At 48.1% G+C, this 23,364-nt stretch overlaps 1 protein-coding gene across 1 annotated transcript; it reads left to right on the top strand.

Annotated features, from left to right (window-relative positions):
* Positions 1 to 417: 417 nt before the first annotated feature.
* LOC148506102 (uncharacterized) lies at positions 418 to 21,613 on the top strand. Its single transcript, XM_088447274.1, has 6 exons — positions 418 to 463; positions 1,507 to 1,698; positions 1,778 to 1,877; positions 1,982 to 2,079; positions 14,796 to 14,910; positions 16,106 to 21,613. The coding sequence occupies exons 1-6, from the start codon at positions 434 to 436 to the stop codon at positions 17,779 to 17,781; spliced, it is 2,211 nt and encodes a 736-aa protein (XP_088303400.1). The 5' UTR covers positions 418 to 433; the 3' UTR covers positions 17,782 to 21,613.
* Positions 21,614 to 23,364: the final 1,751 nt, after the last annotated feature.

Raw genomic sequence — 23,364 nt, 5'->3', positions numbered from 1 at the left:
ACAGGAGCGTCCCCGCCCTTAGTTGAACTGCTTTGGGACATCCCCAAGGTCAACCCTGTGGACCCCCTATGGACCCTGAAGTAGAAAACAAGAGATATGGTAAGAACTTACCTTTGTTATCTCTGTTTCTACGAAGTCCATAGGGTCCACAGGGCGCCCGCCCTGACGCACCTGGCTTCAAATGGGCTGTGTGGCTGGTCACCGGTTTTTCTGTCTTCTGTGAGTATGGTTTCTTGTGTGTTCCAGTCTTCCTTCTCTCTGTTTAGTCTCCTCCTCCGGCCTTGGCTGCTTACCAACTGAGGTGCCTGTGGCTCGGGGGCGGGGTATAGAGGAGGACAGACCCAAGTGCATCCTGGGAGCAGTGAAAGCTTTAACTGCGTGGTGCCCGTGGATCCAGATACAGCTATACCCCAAGGTCAACCCTGTGGACCCTATGGACTTCGTAGAAACAGAGATAACAAAGGTAAGTTCTTACCATATCTCTGTTATAGGGTAGGAGGGTCTGTATAGTGATATATAATGAGGAATAAGCTCCCAGCACACACACTGTGTATGTGATATTATTCTATAGTGGGAGGGGTCTGTATGGTGATATATAATGTGGAATAAGCTCCCAGCACATACACTGTGTATGTGATATTATATAAGGGGAGAGGTCTGTATAGTGATATGTAATGAGGAATAAGCTTACACACTGTGTATGTAATATTATTATATAGGCGGAGGGGTCTGTATAGTGATATATAATGAGAAATAAGCTCCCAGCACACACACTGAGTATGTGATATTAGTATATAGGGGGAGGTATCTGTATAGTGATATACACTGAGGAATAAACTTCCAGCACACACATTTGTGTATGTGATATTATTATATAGTGGTAGAGGTGTGTATAGTGATATGTAATGAGGAATAAGCTCCCAGCACACACACTGTGTATGTGATATTATTATATAGGGGGAGAGGTCTGTATAGTTATATGTAATGAGGAATAAGCTTGCAGCACACACACTGTGTATGTGATATTATTATATAGTGGGAGGGGTCTGTATAGAGAAAAATAATGAGGAATAAGCTCCCAGCAGACACACTGTATATGTGATATTATTATGTAGTGGGAGGGGTCTGTATAGTGATATATAATGAGGAATAAGCTCCCAGCAGACACACTGTGTATGTGATATTATATAGGGGGAGGGGTCTGTATAATGATATATATAATGAGGAATAAGCTCCCAGCTCACACACTGTGTATGTGATATTATTATATAGTGGGGAGGGGTCTGTATAGAGAAAAATAATGAGGAGTAAGCTCCCAGCAGGCACACTGTATATGTGATATTATTATATAGGGGAGAGGTCTGTATAGTGATATATAATGAGGAATAAGCTCCCAGCAGACACACTGTGTATGTGATATTATCATTATATGGAGAATGAATGATGGGCTCTATGGAGATGTCGGGAGAGGTGACCCCTTGTATTGCTCTCTTTCCCAATACACAGGACTACACAGCACTGATACAGAGATCTGGTGAGTGTGAGACACCCAGGAGCCATCCCCATGTGTCAGGAGGACTGAGCAGGACCCTGAGCTCCATCACGGTGCCTCCACCTCACTCCCTGATACATGAGAGAGACAATGATCAGAAGATCCTGGAACTCGCCAACAAGATCATCCGGCTGGTGACAGGAGAGGTGACTGCTGGGAATGGGAGGTTATACAGTAACACCAGGGGATGTGTCTGGGTGATGACTGTGTCAATGTGTGTGTCAGGTTCCCATAAAGTTTCAGGAGGAGCCGGAGAATTCAGAAGGTCACCAAGATCTGTATGAGGATGTGAGGATGGAGAATCACTGGCCCCTCTCATCACTGGGTAAGTGGGGACTTTAAATTACGATAAACGGGGGAGCGGATTTGGGGGTCACCTAGACACACTCATTATGTACGATGTACTCAGTCACCGTGTGTCTCCTACAGATGGACCCAGCAGCAGAAACCCCCCAGACAGAGATCTCCGCCATCATCAGCCACAGGATGGTACAGAGGGAAATCACAGGACCACACAGGAGGATCAGGTAGGGGGGATTTTAGGGTCTCTCCAATTACCAAAGTGACTTTTTATTATATGATCTGTAAGAAACGCTGCCTGGATCTTATACACTAATATTCTTCTATTTCTACTTCAGGGTCCATAGGGTATCCACAGGATACCTTGGGGTATAGGTGTGACGTCAGTCGCAGGGCACCAAAGAGTTAAGCTTTCAGCCTCCCAGGATGCACTAGGTCCCCCTCCTATACCCCGCCCCCGGGCCAAGGCACCTCAGTTTAGTTTGGTGCCCGGCCGGCGTCGGGTGCACCTGTCGGAGTGGGGGCTAGAAGAGCCCCTGAAGCTTTCTTCAGTGCAGTCAGTCCTGACGTCCATGCTGTCTTCCCTACACCCCCGCCGGTACCGATCCGGGGATGCTGGTGAGCATCTGGGGTCACAGCTAGCGGTGACCCCAGATGTTCCGGACCATGGCCGGATCCAAGGGGGACAAAGGTAAGCAGCGGGGTCCCGCGGTGGGTCCCCGCTGGTCACATGGTCCTAAGTCCCCAGGCAGGGGGCTCCCTGGGGACTGTCTGCAGCGTGGAGCCAGGTACTGAACCTGCGCTTTCCACTACCCCCTGGGACAGCGGACCGCAGCAGAGCGGTAGCGCTGCGGCGTCCCAGGGGTTAAATGCATGCCAGGGGAGCGCGCCTTCCCTGTCTCACTGCCGGCGCCTCCCCCGCTGCACACAGCCCTCTCTGCATGCTGCCGACTGGTCCTGTGGCAGCGCTCCTCCCCCAGGCCAGCCTCCTCTCTGCTCCTCGGCGGCCATCTTCTCCAGAACGCATGGTGAACGCTGCTGGAAGCCTGGAAGGAAGCATCATGGTCTGGGTCCCCCCGCATACCTCTCCTCCGCTGTGGCTCAGGTCTGTGTATGCAGCGCTGTGTCCTACCAGGCCCTGTGTCTGTGTAGTTGAGTGATCAGCGCTGTTAGTGCAGGAATTGATTTTTTTTGCATTGTATGTGACTGTGCTAGCGCTGCTGCCTGTAACTTTATCTTCTCAAAACTGTCAGCTTTATTACTGTCCCTGTTCTTTCTGCTAAAGCCCTTGCAGTGCGGTGCTGCAGGGTGGTCTCTCGCCTATTTAATACTTAATTGGTGAGAGAGGTCACATACGTGGTGCCATCATGTCTGAAAGTGATTTTCCCCTCCGGCTACAGTGTACCACGTGCAAAGTACCGCTAGCGGAGGGGGAGGGTAGCGCGGAGGGCCTTTGCCGGCAGTGTTTGTCCATGGCGCGGCCTATTACGGTTACAGCACCGGTACAGGAGCCGCCCTGGGCTTGTTTCGCTCAGGCGTTAACAGCTTTAGTGGGCCAGTTAGCTCCGCAGCCCGCGTTTACTCCGATGGGTTTGTCCCAGCAGTCTGTGGTGTCGTCACCCATGCAGGGGTTCCCACGACAATTGGTGGTACCCCACAGTCTCCCTATTTCCCCGCTCCCGGGTTCTCAGGAGCCAGCGTGAGTTAACTCCCTGACGAGTTCTGTACAGCACTTGTCGGATGTGTTGCAAGGGGAGTCTGTGATGCGGCCTCATAAAAGGCCGATGGCGTCTCTGTCCGCTCCTTATGAGGATGACGAAGGGACGTCTGATGATGGGGAGATTCTGGATCCTTACGATCAGGAACCTCTCCATACTAAGGACACTGATGCTAAGTCCAAAGTATATATTCCTGGACTTATTCGGGCGGTCCGCACAGCCTTGGTGATTGAGGACGAAGTTCCCCCAGCGGCTAAATCTAAGTATGCCTTTTTCAAAGATGTGAAGGGCGATGCCACAGTCTTTCCTCTTTCGGGTCAGTTGGTGGACCATTTAGAGGAGGCGTGGAAACAACCTGGCAAAAGATACCAGCCGCAGAGACGCCTGGCGGTGGCTTATCCGTTCGCGGATAATTATTTTGCTAAGTGGGAATCTCCTCCACAGGTGGATTCTCACGTGACCCGTCTTGTCCGTAGTGCCACATTGCCGATGCCATCCATGTCCTCCCTTAAGGATGCTACGGACCGCAAGGTGGAGATCTGCCTGAAGTCCGCTTATTCCCTTGCAGGGGGGGCAGCACGGCCGGCTATGGCCATTTGCTGGGTTGCCAGAGCGATGGAGCGCTGGGCGGATTCATTAGAGGCTTCTTTTGAATCCGACTGTCCGGCCGAACAGGCGGAGTTGATTGGCAATCTCCGTGATTCGGCCACATATATCAACGAGGCGGCCCTAGACATTAGTACTCTGGTGTCTAGAATTTCTTCAGCAGCGGTAGCTGCTCGTCGCACCTTGTGGCTGCGATCCTGGAAGGCGGACGCAGATTCCAAGAAAGGTCTGGAAGCGTTGCCGTTTACCGGAGAAGTTCTCTTCGGTCCGGATCTGGATAAGATTGTGGCCACGCTGGCGGCAGCCAAATCTGCTTGTCTCCCGTCGGCCGCTGCTCCTTCTGGTTCTGGACCATCGTCCTTTCGGTCATCTAGGGCCCAGGGCAGGCCCAAACCACAGTCATTTCCTCGACAGGCTGGCCCTAAGAAATCGGTCAAGCCCCGGAAGCAGGCATGGAGTACCAGACGTCCGCCCCCCAAGCCAGATGACAAGCCTGCGGCCTGACGGTCCGGGCCTCCCTTTGGGGGATCCCAGGGTGGGAGGCCGCCTGCTACAGTTCGCCCAGTGTTGGTCGACCACTACGACAGACACTTGGGTTCTGGAGGTGGTTTCCCACGGATACGCCCTCTCCTTCCGGCACAGACCCCCGGCTCGATTCTTCACCACGGGTCTACCATCAGACCGGAACAAGGCTACGGAGCTGCGGAAGGTATTGCACACTATGCTCCAGGCTGGAGTTATAGTGCCTGTTCCATTCTCCCAGATGGGCCAGGGTTTCTATTCAAATCTATTTTTGGTACAGAAACCCAATGGGTCATATCGTCCGATTCTCAACCTCAAAGCACTCAACAAGTCTTTGCGGGTCCAGAAGTTTCGGATGGAGACCCTATGGTCCATCATTCTGGCGCTGGAACCTGGGGACTACATGGTGTCATTGGACATACAGGACGCTTACCTGCATGTCCCTATTCTTTTGCGCCATCAAGAGTTCCTTCGGTTTGCAATCCACAGTGACCACTTCCAGTTTCGGGCGTTACCTTTTGGCCTGGCGACAGCACCACGTGTTTTCACCAAGGTGATGGCGGTCATGGCGGCTTCTCTGCGGCTGCAAGGAGTCCGCATGTTGCCGTACTTGGACGACCTGTTATTGGTGGCAGGATCTCCAGAGCTCCTGTTACACCACTTGGACCTGACCATTGCACTGCTGCAACGGCACGGCTGGCTAATCAACTGGCAGAAGTCCACTCTAATCCCGTCTCGGAGGATTCTGCATCTTGGAGCCTTATTGGACTCGGGACAGCAAAGGATCTTCGTGACGGAGGACAAGATCTCTGCTTTACAGTCAAGGGTGCGCAGTTGTCTGCACAGCCGCCGGGTGTCCTTACACTCGGCGATGAGGTTACTGGGCTCCATGGTGTCGGTGTTCGACATGGTGGAATACGCCCAGTTTCACTCCAGACCTCTGCAGCACCTGATCTTGTCCAAGTGGAACGGGCTGCCTCAGTCTCTGAAGTTCCAGACGATTGTGCTCACCCCGGAGGTTCGCCTGTCCCTTGCGTGGTGGTTAAAGACGACCCACCTCAACAAGGGACGTCCGTTCTGGGTTCCAAATTGGGTCCTGTTGACAACGGACGCCAGTCTTCGGGGCTGGGGAGCAGTTTCGGGTCCACACTTGTTCCAGGGCAGGTGGACGCCGACAGAAGCGGAGCTTCCAATAAATATCTTGGAACTCCGTGCGGTCTTCAATGCTCTCCTGCAGGCACAGGACAACGCTACCACCGTGGCCTACATAAACAGGCAAGGAGGAACTCGCAGTCGGGCGGCTCTCGTAGAGGTCTCTCGGATCCTGGTTTGGGCGGAGCACAATCTACCGGCCATATCAGCGGTCTTCATCCCGGGAGTGCTAAATTGGGAGGCGGACTTTCTAAGTCGCCAGGACGTTCAGCCAGGGGAATGGTCCCTGCACCCGGACGTTTTTCAACTACTGGTGGGCAGGTGGGGTCTTCCAGAAATCTACCTCATGGCGTCCCGGCACAACAACAAGTTGCCGGTGTACAGGTCTCGCACAAGAGACGAAGGGGCGTCTCTGGTGGATGCTCTGTCCGTCCGGTGGACGTTCCGGTTCGCATACCTGTTCCCTCCGGTCTCCCTTCTTCCACGGGTAATCCGGAAATTCAAACAGGAAGGAGGGACGCTCCTGTTGATAGCTCCCGCGTGGCCCAGCGGGCACTGGTTCTCAGACCTTCAGGGTCTGTCCGTGGACAGTCCTCTGCGGTTGCCGCTACGACCGGACCTTCTGTCTCAGGGTCCTTGCCTTCACCCGGACCTGACTCGGCTGTCTTTGACGGCGTGGCTGTTGAGACGGCCACGCTGAGGTCCCGGGGGTTTTCCAGCTCTGTGGTGCGTACCATGTTACGAGCTCGGAAACCGTCTTCCGCAAGGATATACCATCGCGTGTGGCATACGTTCTTCCAGTGGTGTCGACCGAGAGGTTATGCACCGCGGGAGTTTCGTCTGTCTCGGATTCTCGCCTTCCTGCAAGCGGGACTAGATCATGGGCTTCGCCTTGCTTCTTTGAAGGTACAGGTTTCGGCCCTATCTGTCTGGTTTCACCGTAGGATTGCTACAATCCCGGTTGTGTTCTCCGTATTCAGCCGCCCTTTGTTCCACCTGTGGCGCCTTGGGATTTGGCTGTGGTCCTGAGGGCTCTCCAAGGACCGCCTTTTGAACCACTGGGCTCAGTGGATATTAAATGGCTAACAGCTAAGACTGTTTTCCTTCTGGCCATTGCTTCGGCCAGACGTGTTTCTGAGTTAGGGGCTCTTTCTTGTAGACCCCCTTTCTTGGTTTGGCAGTGCTCCGCACTCGGCCCGAGTTTCTTCCCAAAGTTGTTTCCCAGTTTCATGTTAACGAGGAAATAGTTGTTCCGGCCTTTAACTCACCGGGTCTTTCCGTGGGTGAGGCCTCTTTGGATGTTGTGCGGGCCTTAAGGACTTATGTTGACCACACTTCTTCGTTTAGGAAGTCGGACGCTTTGTTTGTCCTCTATGGCTTCCGTAAAAAGGGTTGGCCTGCTTCAAAGCAAACTTTGGCAGCCTGGATCCGTATGGCTATTTCTGAAGCTTATCTTCATGAAGGCCTACCGGTCCCTCCTTCTCTGAAGGCTCATTCCACTAAGTCTGTGGGTCCTTCGTGGCAGCTCGACGTGGTGCCTCGGCAGTTCAGATCTGCAAGGCTGCTACGTGGTCTTCTGTCCATACCTTCGTGAGGTATTACAGGTTTGACACCTTCGCCTCTCAGGATGCTTCCTTCGGGCGGCGGATTCTCCTTTCTGCACAGGAGCGTCCCCACCCTTACAGGATACTGCTTTGGGACATCCCCAAGGTATCCTGTGGATACCCTATGGACCCTGAAGTAGAAAATATGAGATATGGTAAGAACTTACCCTTGTTATCTCTATTTCTACGAAGTCCATAGGGTTCCACAGGACTCCCGCCCTGTCGCACCTGTGCTGCAGATGGGCTTTGCTCTGGTCACCTGTTTTCCGTCTCCCTCTGGTGAGAATCTGATTCTTGTATGTGTCCAGATCTTTGTTCTCTCTCTTCCTTCTCCTCCTCCGGCCTATGGCTTGGTAACTAACTGAGGTGCCTTGGCCCGGGGGCGGGGTATAGGAGGGGGACCTAGTGCATCCTGGGAGGCTGAAAGCTTAACTCTTTGGTGCCCTGCGACTGACGTCAGACCTATACCCCAAGGTATCCTGTGGAACCCTATGGACTTCGTAGAAATAGAGATAACAAGGGTAAGTTCTTACCATATCTCATATTTTCATATCAGTTTATTCAGTCATATATTATTAAATATATCTTAATTAAAAAAAAAACAAGAGACAGGAGAGTTCTCATAGTGTAACATCTTACCAATCGCTATGGTGATTTACCCGCAGCGATTATCGGTGGTGTGTGCATGCATCACACACGCGGGGAATGAATTGCGATCGAATGATCGAATTGTGTCAAATGATTGACAGGAAGAGACCGTTTTGTGGGTGGTTACAAGGCGTTCCAGCTAAAAGTCGTATCGGGGCCGTTTCCTGGGCGTGTACTAGCCAGCGTCTGCGATCGCACGCGCGTAGAACAAAGCTCCAGCGTCTCAGTTACCGCGGCCATTCTGAGTGACCATAGACTCACTCTAGGAGTCGATGTTTTCAGGATCTTGCTCCAATACTGCGTTTGTGTGCGCAGTTGTGGGCAGCTGTGAGGGCTCCGGTGGGCTTCTTAATACAAATTCCGTCAGCTGACGCATTACCATATTTTATTAATTGCTAAGCGGCAAAATGCGCAAATGCCTGTGAGCAGAATGGAACCGTCTCCGATTTTGGCAAAATGGCAGGTTTCCCGGTAATTGCTGTGAATTTTACACAACATTTTAACGCAAGCCGCCGTTCTGTGGTTTTTCCCCTATGTCCTGAATACTTATTGCCGGAAGTAATACGCGCCGAGTTAATAAGTTGCCAGAAAAAATGACGTTCTGGTCTGACACTAAAGGCTCGTGCTCAGGTCCTGTCAATGAAAGATTTCCGCAAAGCCAATATTTACGCAGAACAAACGATTGTTTCCAATTGCACATGTGCGAAAGCACACTGCGCGCCCGCAGCAATTACGCTCGTACAGAGGAATCACTCACAGAGTGAGTGACAGGTAGTCAGCGTTTGGGGGAGGTAACTGGAAGGTTAGAAGAACGCAGGCATGTCTTACCATATAAACGCCATTTCATGGGCGTGCATAAATCAGCCATTGCGTTCTCCTGCGCAGCATGAGAGCTCTCTGCGTGTCAGGAGAGACGCCGTGTTTGCGGCTGGTCAGACTGGCCTTACTGCGTGGCTGCCCGATGTTTGTTGATGTTACCGATGTTTACGCTGTTGGACGGATTTGAGAAGGCAGCAGTGGGCGTCCCTGTGTTCGGGTAAGCTTTGGAAGACATCATCAAATTTCCCCATGGAAATTGTTGCCGATGTGCCATCTTCAGGCCGTTCACTGCTCCCTCTCCCCTACACTCCTCACTGCTACCAGTCTGCTCTGCAGCCTCAGGTAGGGGGAACAACATCTCACTCCACCTGTGCTGCCCTTCTGCAGTGCTCCCTGCATGGTGACTGTCTCTTACAGCACCGACCTCACCTAACCACAGCCTGCTCTCCAGCCTCAGGTAGGGGGAACAAAATCTCCCTCCACCTGTGCTGCCCTACTTCAGTGTTCCCTGCATGGTGACTGTCTCACAGCACCGACCTCACCTAACCACAGCCTGCTCTCCAGCCTCCAGTAGGGGGAACAAAATCTCCCTCCACCTGTGCTGCCCTTCTGCAGTGCTCCCTGCACGGTGACTTCTCTTACAGCACCGACCTCACCTAACCACAGCCTGCTCTCCAGCCTCAGGTAAGGGGAACAACATCTCCCTCCACCTGTGCTGCCCTTCTGCAGTGCTCCCTGCACGGTGACTGTCTCTTACAGCACCGACCTCACCTAACCACAGCCTGTGCTGCCCTTCTGCAGTGCTCCCTGCATGGTGACTGTCTCTTACAGCACCGACCTCACCTAACCACAGCCTGCTCTCCAGCCTCAGTTAGGGGGAACAACATCTCCCTCCACCTGTCCTGCTCTTCTGCAGTGCTCCCTGCACGGTGACTGTCTCTTACAGCACCGACCTCACCTAACCACAGCCTGTGCTGCCCTTCTGCAGTGCTCCCTGCACGGTGACTTCTCTTACAGCACCGACCTCACCTAACCACAGCCTGCTCTCCAGCCTCAGGTAAGGGGAACAACATCTCCCTCCACCTGTGCTGCCCTTCTGCAGTGCTCCCTGCACGGTGACTGTCTCTTACAGCACCGACCTCACCTAACCACAGCCTGTGCTGCCCTTCTGCAGTGCTCCCTGCATGGTGACTGTCTCTTACAGCACCGACCTCACCTAACCACAGCCTGCTCTCCAGCCTCAGGTAAGGGGAACAACATCTCCCTCCACCTGTGCTGCCCTTCTGCAGTGCTCCCTGCACGGTGACTGTCTCTTACAGCACCGACCTCACCTAACCACAGCCTGTGCTGCCCTTCTGCAGTGCTCCCTGCATGGTGACTGTCTCTTACAGCACCGACCTCACCTAACCACAGCCTGCTCTCCAGCCTCAGGTAAGGGGAACAAAATCTCCCTCCACCTGTGCTGCCCTTCTGCAGTGCTCCCTGCACGGTGACTTCTCTTACAGCACCGACCTCACCTAACCACAGCCTGCTCTCCAGCCTCAGGTAAGGGGAACAACATCTCCCTCCACCTGTGCTGCCCTTCTGCAGTGCTCCCTGCATGGTGACTGTCTCTTACAGCACCGACCTCACCTAACCACAGCCTGCTCTCCAGCCTCAGGTAGGGGAACAACATCTCCTTCCACCTGTGCTGCCCTTCTGCAGTGCTCCCTGCATGGTGACTGTCTCTTACAGCACCGACCTCACCTAACCACAGCCTGCTCTCCAGCCTCAGGTAGGGGGAACAACACACCCTGCTCCGGCTGCATGAATCTCTGCCCATGCTGCTCCTCAGGCCCCCTGTCCTGGAGCTGTCACAGCCAGTACAGAGCCATCACATTCCACTTCCCTGGAGTGCAGTTGGCACCACACATCCGAGCCCTAGACATTGCCCGATGACTGTGTGGTGTGCCCATATCCCTTGCAGCTGAGCCTGCCATCACTATATTATGGAGGTATGGTGGAATCTAACACTCCGGTGACGCTCGCCATCTCATCACTTTAAGATACTTACTGCAGCGTCTGCCTCATTAGGTCTGTTGGTTGATCCTCTGATCCTATGTCTTTATCCATATTTATCCCTTAGACATGCCGCACTGTATGCTGCCTACCACCAGTATGTACTCTTTTGAGCTGCCTATCAAATACACCCACCGTTGCTCTATATATTACTCTGGCTTCATGGGTCTTGCTGCCACCTGCTGGGTAACTTTTTGTTCCTGTAGGCCCCAGTGGCAGGTTCAGGGTGGGGAGGCGTTTGTGCTCAGATCTGGCCCATCCCCCTACTCTCGGCCACACAGTCTGCTAAAGTGCCTCTGGCGTTACATTGTATCACTGCGTGGCCGTCTGATACACGGCAGTGTTACGTTCTGTCCCGGGTATAAGCTGCAAGTTGTAATTCAGTAGTTTCATCTGTTTGTGACGTCGCTAGGCGACCATACGTCACCCTGGCGTCGTGTGCTGATAGGAACTCGTATGCTGATCATTCATTGGCCTTCATGGGTTCCTTACTGCTCAGGTATCACAATTGGCCAGGACTCGGATAAATACATTCAGTGATCTTCTCACCTTGCTGGTGTTAGGTTCTACATAGTCCTCTGCTTGTGCCTGTACTTTCTGTGATTGGTCAGAATGTGCGAAAAGGCCTCGGATCCATACTGCACTGACCTCAACTTCAGCTGCCGCTGCGTATGTCCACCTGGCTCTGGGAGGTCCCAGATCACCTTCTATTCCCTACTGTGAGCAGCAATCATTTCGTCAGCCGGCTTTAAGCCATGGTTATTACCGCACTGCTCCAGATTGGCCTCTGTTTGGCCAGTGATTTATTAAAAGAAATAAATAACAGAGGCTAAGTGTGCAATAAAACGAAAAACCACACTAAATTATAGGGCGCAACACCTCACAGCAGCTCTGGTTTAAAAAAATGAAACACCACTTTATATACATACATAGGTACAACAGAGAAATCCATAAACAGCGCTGAGGGGTCAAAATCCACCGGGAGACACAGATCCCAAATGTGCAGCTGTAATATTCCAACGAAGCGGTTTTATATTCTCATAACTCCAACGTGGATTATCATGATATGAGAAACAAAATACAAAGAATGGGGTACATAACTATTAGGATGTACACAGTTACTGAAGGATGAGTCCATGGATTCCCAAGGACGTGCTCAGTAGTAGAATACACCGTTAGTGCATGTAGCAGAAGATGTATAAAGTAATTACTATAAGCTTACATCAGTAAGGCATATTGCAGGCTCACAAAGGTTTCTTCTCTCCATATATATTTCCCTTCAACTTCCCATTGGCCACATATATGAAAGTGAAGATAAACTCAGGATCTAGATACAAATCACTTTTTAATGTATAAAAAAAAATTATATATATATATATATATATATATATATATAGTGTTCCCTCTAGCTCCGGCGCGAGGCAGGGCGCCGGAGCTAGAGAGTACATGTCCGTGCGCCGCCGAAGGCTCGCGACCGAGAAGGGGGCGTGTCTATAAGACGCGTCCTCTTTTCCCCTTTTTGTCACTCTTGGGGGCGTGCCCAGCACTTACGGACACGCCGGGCAGCCCCCAAGCCCTGCAGACAGGGAGAATAGATGCCGGGCGCATGCGCCCGGCGTCTATTCTCCGGCGGTGACCGGGTCACCGCACATTTCTTCACCCGCGGGACACTGTGACTCTCGGGTGAAGACGGTTGCCGCAGGCTGTTAGGGCAGGGCGCTTTTTGCCCTCCTTCTGGAGGGCAGGGCGCTTTTTGCCTTCCAGAAAGAGGGCAGGGCGCCGCGCCCCGCTAAAACAGCCTAGCGGGAACGCTATATATATAAGCAATAATACATCCATACCAGATGGTAACAAGACTAATCCATGACCTTTACAGATGGTATAGAACCCGGGTGCTCTATTTAAATGGCATGAAATAGGCTTTGCAGGTACGGAATGTAAATTCACTGTCACTCACAACGCGTTTCAACGCTCGCCGGCGTCTTTATCAAGTGGAGTGACCCTCTTACAGGATCAAACCAGCACTAGTATCCACGGCCACGGTGAGTGACAGTGAATTTACATTCCGTTTGGAAGACGGGCCGGGGGGGTGGCAGCCCAAACGGAGGCGTTCCCATGGGAACGCCTACCGTTTGGGGGAGGCCCCACTGAGATCACTAGTGATGTCAGTGGAGAGCTTCCAGCTCTGACAGAGCCAGAAGCACTCCGGAGCTTACGACAAGGGAGACCCTACCCTAGGGTCTCGTCGTAAGCCCCGATGGTCGCGATGGTCTATGACCATCGCAACCATCACCCTAGCGGTCATTAGAGCTGTGGGTGTAAACCAACAGCCTAACGACCGAAACAGAGGCGGGCGGTCAGGATGCAAGCGGCCGCCCAGTTTCTGAGCGACCGCTTGCATCCTCCGACCGCCTCTGAATGAGGGCCCAAGTGTGGCCCGAAGTTTCATTAAGAATCGTGAATGGACACTTATGACATTTGCTGTATTCAGATATCCCTATTCTCTTATTCCATAGTAGGCATAAACCTGACCACCTCTCCCTCCTATGTAACTAGGACATGTCACACTGTGAGCGCTCTCTGACCTCTATCTATACTGTGTACTTGGTGTAACCCGTTGCTGGTTTGTTTTGTGATCAGGAGAAAATGCTAATTATTATTATATCTGCTTGTGTATCACACCTACTTCTGTCATTATACACAATAGGGAGCTATGCTGATTGTTACTGTGCTGTGGTATGGGATTATTATCTTTATAATATATTTGTTGTGTCTGGGATTATTAGCTTTATGATATATTGGGTTGTGTCTGGGATAATTAGCTTTATGATATATTTGTTGTGTCTGGGATTATTAGTTTTATGATATATATGTTGTGTCTGGGATTATTATCTTTATGATATGATTATTGTGTCTGGGATTATTAGCTTTATGATATAATTATTGTGTCTGGGATTATTATCTTTATGATATATTTATTGTGTCTGGGATTATTATCTTTATGATATATTTATTGTGACTAGGATTATTAGCTTTATGATATGATTATTGTGTCTGGGATTATTAGCTTTATGATATTATTGTGTCTGGGATTATTAGCTTTATGATATATTTATTGTGTCTGGGATTATTATCTTTATGATATATTTGTTGTGTCTGGGATTATGATATAATTATTGTGTCTGGGATTATTATCTTTATGATATATTTATTGTGTCTGGGATTATTAGTTTTATGATATATTGGGTTGTGTCTGGGATTATTAGCTTTATGATATATTTGTTGTGTCTGGGATTATTATCTTTATGATATATTTATTGTGACTAGGATTATTAGCTTTATGATATGATTATTGTGTCTGGGATTATTAGCTTTATGGTATATTTGTTGTGTCTGGGATTATTAGCTTTATGATATGATTATTGTGTCTGGGATTATTAGCTTTATGATATGATTATTGTGTCTGGGATTATTAGCTTTGATATATTTATTGTGTCTGGGATTATTATCTTTATGATATATTTGTTGTGTCTGGGATTATGATATAATTATTGTGTCTGGGATTATTAGCTTTATGATATATTTATTGTGTCTGGGATTATTAGCTTTATGATATATTGGGTTGTGTCTGGGATTATTATCTTTATGATATATTTGTTGTGTCTGGGATTATTAGCTTTATGATATATTTGTTGTGTCTGGGATTATTAGCTCTATGATATATTTGTTGTGTCTGGGATTATTAGCTTTATGATATATTTGTTGTGTCTGGGATTATTAGCTTTATGATATATTTGTTGTGTCTGGGATAATTAGACTGACGTCCTGACTGCTATTAAAGTAGAATTAGAAGAGGAGGAGGAGGAAGAGACGTATGTGAGGGGTGATCGGCAGTGTAAGGAGGAGGAGATCCCTACAGATATCAGCGCAGGTGAGTGATACACTTACTACAGGAAACTGTCTCTTATTCTTCAGCCTCTGTCAGTGCAAACCAATGAGAACAAATCCTGTCTGCCCAGGGAGGGGGTTATCAGACCTCACCTGCCCCTATTACCCCCCTGCTCTCCTCACATCACATCATTGTGCGCTGGTAGCTAATAGATCCCACCAGTCTCCTCCGCTGTATCTCCAGGGATGTCACCCAGAGCAGGCTCCATGATGTCACCCATGATCCTTCCCCCTATGGCATTACCTGTAATCCGCTCTGTGTGCTACACTTTATATCACCTGTTCTCTTCCCTGTGTGATAATCCATTAATATATGGTCTTCATTTATCCGTATATCAACACTGTAATACTAAGGCAAATACCAGACTCTTCTCCCCCCTGTAAGATCACACAGCCCATCCCAACAGCCACCTTCTCATACACATGGAGGTGTCACCACACAGCCGTCATTGCCCAATAGCTCCCCTCTAATCTACTGCTGCTCTTCATCTGCTCATCTGCCCCTGTACCCTCACCTGCCCTGTACCCTCATCTGCCCCTGTACCCTCACCTGCCCTGTACCCTCATCTGCCCCTGTACCCTCATCTGCCCCTGTACCCTCACCTGCCCCTGTACCCTTATCTGCCCCTGTGCTTTCTTCCACTTCATGCTCTTACCCGTCTGGGCCCTGCTCCATTCTCTTCCTCTGCCCTGATGCTCTTTGTGTCTCTGTCCAAGGGGTGTGTGTGTAGTGCCATGCCAGGTCCCACTGCTAATGCCAAGGGTGTGTGTGCCATGCCAGGTCTTACTGCTAATGCCAAAAGTGTGTGTGTAGTGCCATGCCAGGAGTCGCAGCTAGTGTCACCCATGCCTGCTCCAGTGTCTGTGGGTGAGGGCAGCGCCGCCTTGGATAATGCCACTGGCCGATGAGGCTTCCCATCCTATGGTACTGGCCGGGAAACGTGTCTGCTTCTGAAATGTTACTCGCCACAGTCTGCATTCTGCTGGCGCTGTCCCATGTGACCATGCAATCTGCGTGTCTGCGTGTCAGTGTGGCGTGTATGTATGTAATGTGCTTGCTGATGTGGTTGTATATTTGTAATGAGCTGTTCCTAGTTTTACAAATTGAAATGATACAACTGGACATCTTGAACTGGCATTCTAAAATAAGTTGTCTATATCCATATATTTATTTCCAGCAGATGGATACAAAGACGAGAATATCCTGGAGGGACAAGAACTTTTATGTACAGATTTTAAAACTGAAGATAACATCGTACAATACGCTCCAGGAGAAAACCCTATTATTCTAAATGTATATTCAATGCTTCCCAGTGCCGATAAATCATCGGATCCTGCTAATCCTGAGACATGTTCCCCTGATAACATAGACATTGCTACACATAGTACAGCTCATATCGATGACAAAATAGTTCCATATTCTGAGGGTGGGAAAAGTTCTACCACTAAATCATTTCTTCATAAAATGCAGAGAACTCACATAGGTAAGAAACCATTTCCATGTTTTGAGTGTGGTAGATGTTTTAAATACAAATCATCTCTTGTTGGACATCAGAGAACTCACACCGGGGAGAAACTCTTTCCTTGCTCTGATTGCGGAAAGGCATTCATAGCTAAATCCTCTCTCCTTGAACATCAGAGATCTCACACAGGTGATAAACTGTTTCCATGCTCAGAGTGTGGGAAAGGGTTTACAAAAAAGTCAAAACTTATTAGACATCACAGAACACACACAGGCGAGAAACCCTTTTCATGTTCTGAGTGTGGGAAATGTTTTACCAACAAATCGCAAATTCTTATACATCAGAGAATTCATACAGGTGAGAAACCATATCCATGTTCTGTGTGTAGAGAATGTTTTGCATATAAAGCGCAGCTTACTGTACATCAGAGATCTCACACTGGTGAGAAACCATTTCCATGTTCTGAGTGTGGGAAGTGGTTCACAAAAAAGTCAAAACTTATGGTACATCAGAGAACACACACAGGTGAGAAACCATTTCCATGTCCTGATTGTGGGAAATGTTTTACATACAAATCAAGTCTTATCAGACATCAGGCAAGTCTTGTTAAACATAACAAAACTAGCATAACTGTAAAACTCTTTACATGTACGGAATGTGTGAAATGTTTTACAACCAAAGGACAACTTATTGTACATCAGAGAAGTCACACAGGTGAGAAGCCGTTTCTATGTTCTCAGTGTGGGAAATGTTTTACAAACAATGCGCAACTTATCGTACATCAGAGATCACACATGGGTGGGAAACCGTTTCCATGCTCTGAGTGCGAGAAATGTTTCATATACAAGGGACAACTTATTATACATCAGAGAAGTCACACAGGTGAGAAACCATTTCTATGTTCTCAGTGCGGGAAAAGTTTTACAAACAATGCACAACTTATCGTACATGAGAGAATGCACACGGGTGAGAAACTATTCCAATGCTCTGAGTGTGGGAAATGTTTTACATACAAGGGACAACTTATTATACATCAGAGAACTCACACAGGTGAGAGGCCATTTCCATGTTCTGAGTGTGGGAAATGGTTTACAGCTAAATCATCTCTAGTTGAGCATCAGAGAAAGCACACGGGTGAGAAACCTTTTCCATGTTCTGAGTGTGGGAAACTGTTTATACAGCAATCAATACTTATTCGACATCAGAGAATTCACACAGGTGAGAAACCATTTACGTGCTCCGAGTGTGGGAAGTGTTTTACAATGAAAACGCATCTTATAGTGCATCAGAGAACTCACACAGGCGAGAAACCGTTCTCTTGTTCTAAGTGTGGGAAGTGGTTTACACACAAATCAAGTCTCGTTAGACATCAGGGAACTCACACGGGCTAGCAGTTATTTATGTATTCTGAGCGTTAGGCTACGTACACACCTAAAGATATATCTGTCTGGTAGGAACAAAAATCTGTTTGGGAGCAAATTTCTCTTGTTATTTGCTCCCATACATACCGGATTTTCCATCCCACCAGACTGACTGGACAGATCAATATTTAGGTTTGTACGCAGCATAAGAAGCTGTTTACACACAGATCAGGTCTTGCTCAGAATCCAAAAATTCACAGAGCAAAAGCAGCTGGATATTAAATGTGGCTGAGTGACTGAATATCGTAGTAACAGTTGATGTTAGTGCAGTTTAATAGATATAGTTTATCAAAATTGTTAGTGTGATATCTTTGACTTATGGAGATCAATTCAATGTGACAGTCTCACAGTACATATATAAAGAACTAGCTGAAGTACTTGGTGGTGCCCGGGTTTAAATTTTTACATTTTATTATATGATGTCGTCCAAATCCATCCCAGGCTCCCTGGGTCAAAGTTTTGACCGGCACCCTCCGCCGTGAGGTCCAACCAGGACCCCAACCACTCCGTTAGGCATCCCTGGCCAATTGCCACCATTCTGTCAAGTTTTCATTCAAATCCATCCAGTGGAAGGCTCAGGACAGGCTCCCCGGGTTAAAGTTCTGCCCAGCGTACACCAACACAAAAGTCAGACTGGTGTTTGTAACCCCCTAAAACCTGTCTAGGAACTGGACCAGCTCATGTTGGTTTCATCTCAGTCGGTGCAGGGGTGTAGGAATGCATAACCGGACAGGCAGATAAACAAACAGACTAATTACTTTTATATATAAGATGTATAAACTTACCCTCAACAGGTTTGGAATGCATGTCTCCAACATAAGACGGGAACTGATCTCTTGTGTAGACTGCTGATTATTATACCTTGTTGTCACACTCACAGTATTAGTGGTATAATCCTGGCAATGGGCTGGAGCTATGATGTTGGATCTGGGACACTATTACAGTATGTTCCTGTTCTCTGATGTGAGATGGATCATATAATTGGTCAGTAACCTGTGAGTAGCTCACTGGGGAGCGATTACAATGCTCCTAATGTACGGTGTAATACAGTTCTGTGATGCCAGGTGGCCGTTATTATACAAACGCTTCCATTTATGCCGTTTCCTCATCACTTAAATAGGACTCAAGTTTTACGCATACTTAGAGCTGGGGAGGTGAGGCTTCAGCCTTTATCTTTATATATGTGACTCCTTTTGTACCTTTCAGGTGCATTTAATGGGCCTGATTGAGAGTTAGGGGCAGTTTGTACCCGGGCAAAGCCATGTGACACTGCAGGTGGAGCAGATTTAAAAATACAGAGAGTTGTAGTTTAACATTTCAATGTGAAATCAAGGCTGCCCAGTACATGTTCATTATACGCTGTTATGTTCCTCTGTCTCCGCGGCTGATAACCCCTATACAGAACTATGGTGCGAGATGTGTCACCAATAACAGTAGCCTTTCCCTGAACCACACTGATCACTAGTACTTAGCTACCGCCTGGACTTCATCTGAGTAGTGCATAGCTGTTATCACCTAATAGTGAAGAAGAGTCTGGGAGAGAGACTCACAGCTATGGCGTCTCAAGCAGGACATATGATACAGACAGGATACATGGCAGGAGAAGGACACAGAACAGATGCAGGCAAGAGTTCAGGAGTCGGCTGGGATCCAGCGCATAGAATAGCACAATCCTCAGGAACGGAAATGACAGGAGCTCGTCCAGGTAAAACCTAACACTGACAGGGCAGTGACTGTACTGAAGGCCTGATTCAGAGCCGGACGCTATTTGCGCTCGCTCGTTCAGAAAAAGGGGCCGGATATTTAAATAGAGCGCTCGCTCTTTGCGGTCTGTTGACGCCTCTATGTCTGAACAAGCAAACGAAACATGTGCTCGCTATTTTTAAAAAAACACCCCCTGGCCGCTCGCATCCTACGTCATCTCCGCTATTTATTAGATTAATCGAGTACAACGAAAGGCGTATGAACTGCTCGCAGTGCTTGTGGTTGAATTTTCCTATAGCAATCATGCGAGCAGTTCAGGCTGAAAGACAACCAAGTGACGAGGTCGATGACGCTGCTTTGTTAATTATGCACACCCTTAAAACGCCCGTTTTGACCGTTTGGCACGCCTGCGTTCGGATCTCCACTCCCCGTTTTCAAGCACCTTCCCCTGTTACCACCCACAAACTCCTCCATTCTGTCACTCAAATTAGCAGGCATTCGCTATTTTGCGAGCACACAATTTCCGACCGCAATGATTGGTTCGCGCATGCGTATTACAACCCATGCGCAGTTGTGCGAACATCGCTCGGAGAGAATGAGCGGCTCTGAATCAGGCCCTGAGTCCATTTATATGTATAACACCCAATCGGCTGCTGGTATGAAATCATGTGACCAACCACAAGAACACAGTGTTGATTAAAGCAGCTGTGAACTAGCGGCCATGAGAGCTGTCAGTCAGGGCAGGAGCTGCCTAATTAATGGTGAGCCAGAGTGGAAAGGCAGTTACCTAGCAACCGCAGCACACACCATCCCACTACCAGCAGGCAGATCACAGACAGGAGTGTAAAGCTGCGTACACACGCAACGATTTTTTGGACGACAACGATAACGACATCGTTCAGTCGTCCAAAAAAAACGTTAATTATCAGCCCCATAACGATAACTACCAATGCGCACTCCCGTTTGTAGTTGGTAGTTATTGTTCATCGCCTAAACCTCCCATCCAACCTGACGATATAGTCAGGTTGAACATGTTCGGGGATGACGGAGGGAGCCCGGCATTGAACGATATCGTTCTTGATTTCGTTCAGTGTTTATGCTCCGTGTCGTTAACGGCTCTGAGCACACCCCTGCCGGGGACACACAGGACGCTTTCGTTCATGGAGCACATCGTCCCGCGTGTATGTACCGTAACACATGCACAATCGGTTACACCTATACATACATGTACACCCCCTGTATTGCAAAATGGTTTGTTCCAAGAGAAAATTGCTCGTTGTTGGTTCATTTTTCTATGCTCCTACCTGTGTATCAGGTCCAATATGAGAAAGTACATTTATAGGGACATACATGCACAAGTAATAACGCTCAGACACTAATGTGGCATGTAACAATTACAGTCCTGATGTTCTCTAGCTCATGATTTAGCACGAGGCGGGAATGAGCAGTACTTTGGAGAAAGGAGTAACAGCTGCAAAACTAGATGCACCAAAAACAGAGATATCATCCATAACCACAGGGACAATTCTAAGTCATGGCTTTCAGGTGTGGGTAATGTCACACAGACGTGTATATCACACAACAGCGTGCGGTGACTACCTTCTGGCTGCACGTAGGATGGTTCCTCTAACAATTACATTGTAACAATCAGTCATGGCCGCCATGTTGTGCGCTGTGGTGACCTCCATGAGAATGCCGCCTCTCCGCTCATTAGGAACCAATGACATCACCGAGGAATTTTATCACTGATTTATAAAGACTTCCCCAAAATGGCGGCATGTACTATGGGCTGGGGACGATATTGAAGATGTATGTAACACGTTAGATGTCACGATATTTTAATTTGCCGCTCTTTTGTATGTGTGTTACAGTACACTGCTAGCCTATCTTACGTTATGTTCATATTCCTCATATGTTATGTACATGTGTCGTTTTTTACAGTGACTTCTGGAATTTGTCTTAGGTTTGGTTTTATTTTGTATCTATACTTTTTATTCTTTGCATAGAGAATAAGTAGCTGATGGATCAGTACAGACATGACATGTAATTATGTGATTAGTACATGCAGCAGGTAATAAAGTCTATAATTACTGACCAAGTTCACTTCCTGTGTTTAATTGTTTTAAGATCATGTAACCATGGAAAAAGGTGAAAAGACAAAGCAGGAAAGGAGAATGTAACAAGGGGAAAGCCTGTATAATCTTATTAATACATGTTCTATTACTATTCCCCATAGTGCTCTGCTAATAGCTTCCTATACTATGTCATAGCCTGTAATTCCATACTGTCACATATACGCTGGCCGTCTTCCCTCTGACACTAATGCTTAGCCTTCCATTGCCTTTATTCAGGACAGTGTGTAAGTCTGATCTCTTTGAAGCTGTTGTCATGACACCCAGGGGAGAGGCTGGGCCCAGTTGTCTCTGGTGACTTCTGAATTGTTGGAGATCTACTACTAGCGTCACTGGGCATCTATGAAACATTGGATAACACTCTGGATGATGCACCAAATTGTCTTCCAGGCATAGTGACACAGTGTTTTGGGGACATTATAGCCCTTTATAAAGACGCTATGCTGGGCCCGAAATGTATATTAGTGATCCAGAGTGCTGTCCTAGGTTTGTTCCTGAATATTTATCCTGTCTGGCACCAGGACATTTCATTTGCCCTAAAAATTTGAAATCCATAACTCTTCTTCATTTCAAATTGAGTTGGTGTCTCTGTGGCTCTTGGATCAGGAGTGTAAAACCTGTTGATGACCAATGGTATAAGCAGAAAGATTAGAAACGAGTTAGGGATTGGGAGGGATGGAGGCTGGATTAGTGGCTTGAAGGATACTAAAGAGACCGATGTAGCGCTGGGCAAATAATTTGAATGAACTTTGTGTCAAGAGTGTCTCTGACCTTTAGATTATTAATGGCTCTGTTTGTCAGCAAAGAATTCATATTGATCAAAGGTCTTGAGATTGTACTTAATCTGCCAGATTTTAGAGAATTTTTTGAGATGAACCTTGGCAGCAGGAACTGACGGAGAAGGGAAAGAGGAAGGCAGAGGTACTCGAGGATGAAGACCATACACTATGTAGAAAGGAGAATTGGTGTATGAGTAATGACTAAACTGAGCTGCCCTCTTTTGATGAAGAGATATAGAATTGCAAGTTTTCCTGATCTTGGTTGACACATTCGGTCTTTCCATTTGATTATGCATGGTAACAGATGAAAAGACTGATTCCTCAAGCTTTATATAAGGCTCTCCAGAAGTTGCACCTTCCAGAAGATATCTCCTTTCCTCCAAGCGCAGGTGCAAAGTGAGAAGCTCCTAATCCCCAATGGTATTGTTTTAGTAAGTGGAGAGGCATTTCTAGAGTACAAACCACATAGATGAAGCTTCCCATCCTCAGACCTTTGAGAGAGTACAGAACCTGCTCAGACAGAGGAATCATCAACTTCCAAATAAAAAGATTTGGTCACATCCGGCTGTTTCAAGATAGGAGCTGACACAAAGGCTCTTTCAGGTTTTGGAAGACCAAGAACCTGAGGTGTGTTCCAATCTAAAGGGAATGTTGTTGAAGCCAAGATAACCCTAAAATAAGTTGGCAGGAAGTTTTTGGAATAATAAAAAAAGATCTTGGGATCTACAACCCCAATTTATAGATAGAACCATATGTAGCAATACATAGAGAGGTGAAGTACCTGTGAGGACACCACATACATAATAATTTGAATAAATAAAACCATATGTAGCCATACACGGGGAAGGTGCACCTGTGAGGACACTTTCCCCTCCGCTGCGTCATGGACAACCTCGTCCACACCTTCCAACGGGACATACACTTCTCACCTGGCCATC

Source organism: Taudactylus pleione, unplaced genomic scaffold (assembly GCF_031769625.1).
Source record: "Taudactylus pleione unplaced genomic scaffold, aTauple2 ptg000427l, whole genome shotgun sequence".
NCBI lineage: Eukaryota > Metazoa > Chordata > Amphibia > Anura > Myobatrachidae > Taudactylus > Taudactylus pleione.
This window is presented reverse-complemented; position numbering and strand designations above follow the sequence as displayed.

Bases quoted from the DNA above. Each gene is read 5' to 3' on its own strand.
- LOC148506102 (XM_088447274.1), top strand. From the start codon at position 434: ATGGACTTCGTAGAAACAGAGATAACAAAG. The intron at 1,699-1,777 runs GTGACTGCTGGG...TGTGTGTGTCAG, and splicing joins TCCGGCTGGTGACAGGAGAG to GTTCCCATAAAGTTTCAGGA. The intron at 2,080-14,795 runs GTAGGGGGGATT...TGGGATAATTAG, and splicing joins GGACCACACAGGAGGATCAG to ACTGACGTCCTGACTGCTAT.